This window comes from Cherax quadricarinatus, chromosome 68, assembly GCF_038502225.1.
Source record: "Cherax quadricarinatus isolate ZL_2023a chromosome 68, ASM3850222v1, whole genome shotgun sequence".
Lineage (NCBI taxonomy): Eukaryota > Metazoa > Arthropoda > Malacostraca > Decapoda > Parastacidae > Cherax > Cherax quadricarinatus.
The window spans coordinates 12,748,556-12,752,914 of record NC_091359.1 but is presented as its reverse complement, the minus strand read 5'-3'; the positions used below and the strand labels follow the sequence as shown (position 1 = coordinate 12,752,914).

Sequence of the window (4,359 nt, the reverse complement as noted above, 5' to 3'; positions counted from 1 at the left end):
GTGATTATGTACATGTGTATGTGTGTGTGTTTATAGGCTAGTGTTTTGGTGAACACTGGAGTGCATGTATGATCAATATTGTGTGTGTGTGTGTGTGTTTATAGGCTAGTGTTTTGGTGAACACTGGAGTGCATGTATGAGCAATATTGTGTGTGTGTGTGTGTGTGTGTGTGTGTGTGTGTGTGTGTGTGTGTGTGTGTGTTTATAGGCTAGTGTTTTGGTGAACACTGGAGTGCATGTATGAGCAATATTGTGTGTGTGTGTGTGTGTGTGTGTGTGTGTGTGTGTGTGTGTGTGTGTGTTTATAGGCTAGTGTTTTGGTGAACACTGGAGTGCATGTATGAGCAATATTGTGTGTGTGTGTGTGTGTGTGTGTGTGTGTGTGTGTATGTGTGTGTGTGTGTGTGTGTGTGTGTGTGTGTGTGTATGTGTGTGTGTGTGTGTGTGTGTGTGTGTGTGTGTGTGTGTGTGTATGTGTGTGTGTGTATGTGTGTGTGTGTGTGTGTGTGTGTGTGTGTGTGTGTGTGTGTGTGTATGTGTGTGTGTGTGTGTGTGTGTGTGTGTATGTGTGTGTGTTTGTGTGTGTGTGTGTGTGTGTGTGTGTGTGTGTATGTGTGTGTGTGTGTGTGTGTGTGTGTGTGTGTGTGTATGTGTGTGTGTGTGTGTGTGTGTGTGTGTGTGTGTGTGTGTGTGTGTGTGTGTGTGAGTGAGAAAGTGAGGACTCTCACTGCTCTACTAATATATATTCGTTCCACGTGAAAATTATTTAATTATCGACTTTTTATAAGGTAATCAACTCAAACTCAAAGAATGTGAAACTTTGTAAAGTTGAAATATGGTGTACACAATTGAGTTTTGCTATATAATTTTTCTAGGAACTAATGTGGCTTTAGATTAATGTTGCGTCACTTTTAATATATCGCTCCAAAATGACTTGTTTGCCAGACATTTCTCCAAACATTTCATAAAAAAAAATATTGCCAGCGAACATAAAAGAATCAAGATGTTAAAATTCGGCTTCTGTACATTGTGGTGCTAATGTTATATATATATATATATATATATATATATATATATATATATATATATATATATATATATATATATATATATATATATATAACATAAAGTAAACACAAAATAATATTTTTATTTATGTTTTAATATAAAAAAAGACAATATTACAGATAAAGCGAATGCAGAGTATTTAAAACAAGATAGAGCAAATAGAGTGTAATACACTACTGAATACCACTCGTTGATATGTGGGGGATGAACTGTTAACCCTCCTTAAAGTAATCAAGTCACTTGAGGTTTCTTTCCCCTTTCTTCCTGTTCACGCAAACCTTTTTTTTTCGCGTGCTCATTCCTTCCCCAATTCTTCAACTCCCGATTCTTACTATCCATATATGTTTGCATTCTCGTATACATTACCCTCATATATATCAGTTGATCAGAGACATTTGCGATAGCTTAGCTTGTTAATCTGATATCTTTTTATTCTGATTAGAAGCGTTATATAGCGGTTATCAGCTGGAAAGTGTTTTATCAGTACTGTAACATATGCTGCAGATTATTATTATTATAATCAAAAAGAAGCGCTAAGCCACAAGGACTATACAGCGCTGCAGGGCAGGAAGGAAGCGAGGGCATCAGGTGGCAAAAGGGAGATGGATGAGTAATAGGTTACGATAACATATGCTGCAGAGAGTTATAAGCTTCTTGGAACATCTTAATGAGTGAGTGATCAGGTTTGTTGGATTTTGTCGCTAATGCAGAATCCTGGTTTATTTTCCGTAAGAGGTACTTCTGTATCCGCCGTTGAATCCGTTACCAAAGGAGCCGACGCCGAAACCATTCCCAATGGATGGTACTCCGTAAGTCCCAGTTGAGCCAAGATATCCGTTAGGGGAACCTCTTCCGAAGCCACTGAAAGAGCTACCACCGAAACCTCTGTTAAAGGAACCACCACCGAAGCCTCCGCCGATTAAACCTCCATTGTAACCGCCATTATATAGGCCGCTGGAACCTCTAAAGCCGCTGAGGCCGCCAGTGGAACCAACACCAAATCCTCTGCCGATAGAACCCCCAAATCCGCCAAGTGAGTTACCATAGCCGCTGCTGAAGCCGCTTCCATAGCTACCCCGAGGTGCTCCCAAGTTGAAGACAGAGTAAGATGTGGCTCCGAGACCTCCGTAACCTCCTCGGGAGGATCCATATCCTCCAGCACCGAATGAGCCGAAGTTTCCTCCGATGCTTCTCCCACCTAATGCCCCGAAGCTTCCACCGAAACCTCCGAGAGGGCTACCATACGCTCCACCTCCGACATAAGAGCCCGAGGACGAACTGACTTCAGGTTCGGCATCAATGGAAACCACCAGAAGGGCAGCGCCCATACAGGTAATCATCAGATTCTGAAAAAAAAATATAAATACACTCAATAAGCTACGAATTTTCTCTTTCTTTAGAATACACAGCTCTTGTGTTAAAACATATACGCTTTACGGGTAAAATTGGCAATAGCTTGAATATACGAAACTTAGTTTTTCACTCGGTTAATCTAAGTTGTACCCAAACAGTACAGACTGAAAAAGGGTGCATTAATTGGTTGACTATTCACGGGAGGTGTCTTGACGATGAAGGGATCTTGATTCAAGTAACTAGAGTTTATCTTCTCGAAACAAATGAAATGCACATTGCACTAAATCAAAGCTGAACACCAACAAATATCTCATTGTTATTAAATTTACGTATATAAAAAAAATAGAAATTACTGACTTAAAACTTCAAGTAGAAGAGTGTCTTGATACCAGTCAAGACTCTTAATTCAAGAAACTAGAGCTACCTAGGATGACTGATCTCTAACATGACAGAAGAGAGCATTACTGGTGTCGGCACCTAACACCACTTTTGTGCTCCTTGAGTATGTATGGCATCGTGTATGACAAGATGGAGCTTACCATAGTGATAACTGTTGTTGGACGATGAGAGAGCTGATGGTGAGAGAAGTGAACGAGACTTTATATACTAGTGCTAGCATGGCTCAGGGCCACACACATATGACCAAGAACGATACCTGGCATAGTTCACGGCCATACACACGGCCAGTAACGATGCCTGCTGCCCTTGAGAAAAAAAAATCTGCCATTGATATGGACGGTTTTGTGCTTCTACTTGTTCAATAATGTACCGAGAGTATTAACTGAATTAAAATGTTAAGTTACTTTTGAAAGGAATTATGTATTTGTCAGAAAAGGTTACATAAAATTTCACTCGTAAAAATACAGCTTTATATTGTTTCCAAGAGGATTACGCATTGTATACACATAGCTCGTTGTAGTTGATTTGTAAACAAGGTATACTAATTCATAGTATTCGATCATACGTAGCTCATTGTAATTGATGTGTATAGATGGTACACTGACTCACAGCATTCGATCATATGGCTAAAATACAAACTCAATATAATATAACCCTGGCCCAGTGGCTAACGCGACGGTCTGGAGTTGTGAGACTTTCTGACCGCGGGTTCAAACCCCACCCGTGGTATGGTTTGTTTGCAATCATGTCATTACGATTTCGTGAGTCCCGTGTATAGTGCTTTATAACAAAATATTTGGAGGTTGCTTTCCAGCAAGGACCATTTTATTAAACAATTCTGGTACATTACTTTTTTTCTTATTTGCTGAAACTGCAAAAAAAAGTTGCTATACATTAAACAGTAACATGCAGTGTTATGAGGCTTATATTTTAGCAAGTAATTTTTCCTACAAATTGATATCTCACATAATATTACAGCCTTATATAACTTTCTGCTGTTCTGTTATTATTATTATTATTATTATTATTATTATTATTATTATTATTATTATTATAGGCCCCTCATAGTGCGAGAAATCAAGGAAGCGCTTAGAAATTCACTATTTTTTCACAGTGGTTGTTTGCATTTTGTGATATCAGCTGTTTACTGTGATCTTATTGCATATAAATATACACATACAAGACGAAGTGAGAGACACAAGGTGAGGTCGCCATATATAGCCAGGTCATCTTATATCTGCTTAGGTGTTGAAAGACTAACGTAGATATCTCTGGCATAAGAAATTTCAAATTATCATCTTGCCTCTAAGGTTATTCTAGGTTTAAACGTTTTCCACAAGTTCCAAAAATTATAATCAGCAACGTTTCGCCAGACTGTTCTGGTGTTATCTGCACGCGAGCTCCCGTTGCCTACCAAGTACACGAAACTCACAAAGGTTACACGTAACCGTTTCCCGACCTCACAAGAATACTTTACTCAGCAAAATACGGATTAAAACAAACTCTCAGCATATATACGCTGTGAGATACACAGCTCGC

General features: G+C 39.0%; 1 protein-coding gene across 1 annotated transcript; it reads right to left on the bottom strand.

The window, feature by feature from the left end:
* Positions 1–1,212: 1,212 nt before the first annotated feature.
* LOC138854736 (uncharacterized) lies at positions 1,213–3,003 on the bottom strand. Its single transcript, XM_070099516.1, has 2 exons — positions 2,961–3,003; positions 1,213–2,414 (listed from the first exon to the last, which is right to left on the bottom strand). The coding sequence occupies exons 1-2, from the start codon at positions 2,961–2,963 to the stop codon at positions 1,788–1,790; spliced, it is 630 nt and encodes a 209-aa protein (XP_069955617.1). The 5' UTR covers positions 2,964–3,003; the 3' UTR covers positions 1,213–1,787.
* Positions 3,004–4,359: the final 1,356 nt, after the last annotated feature.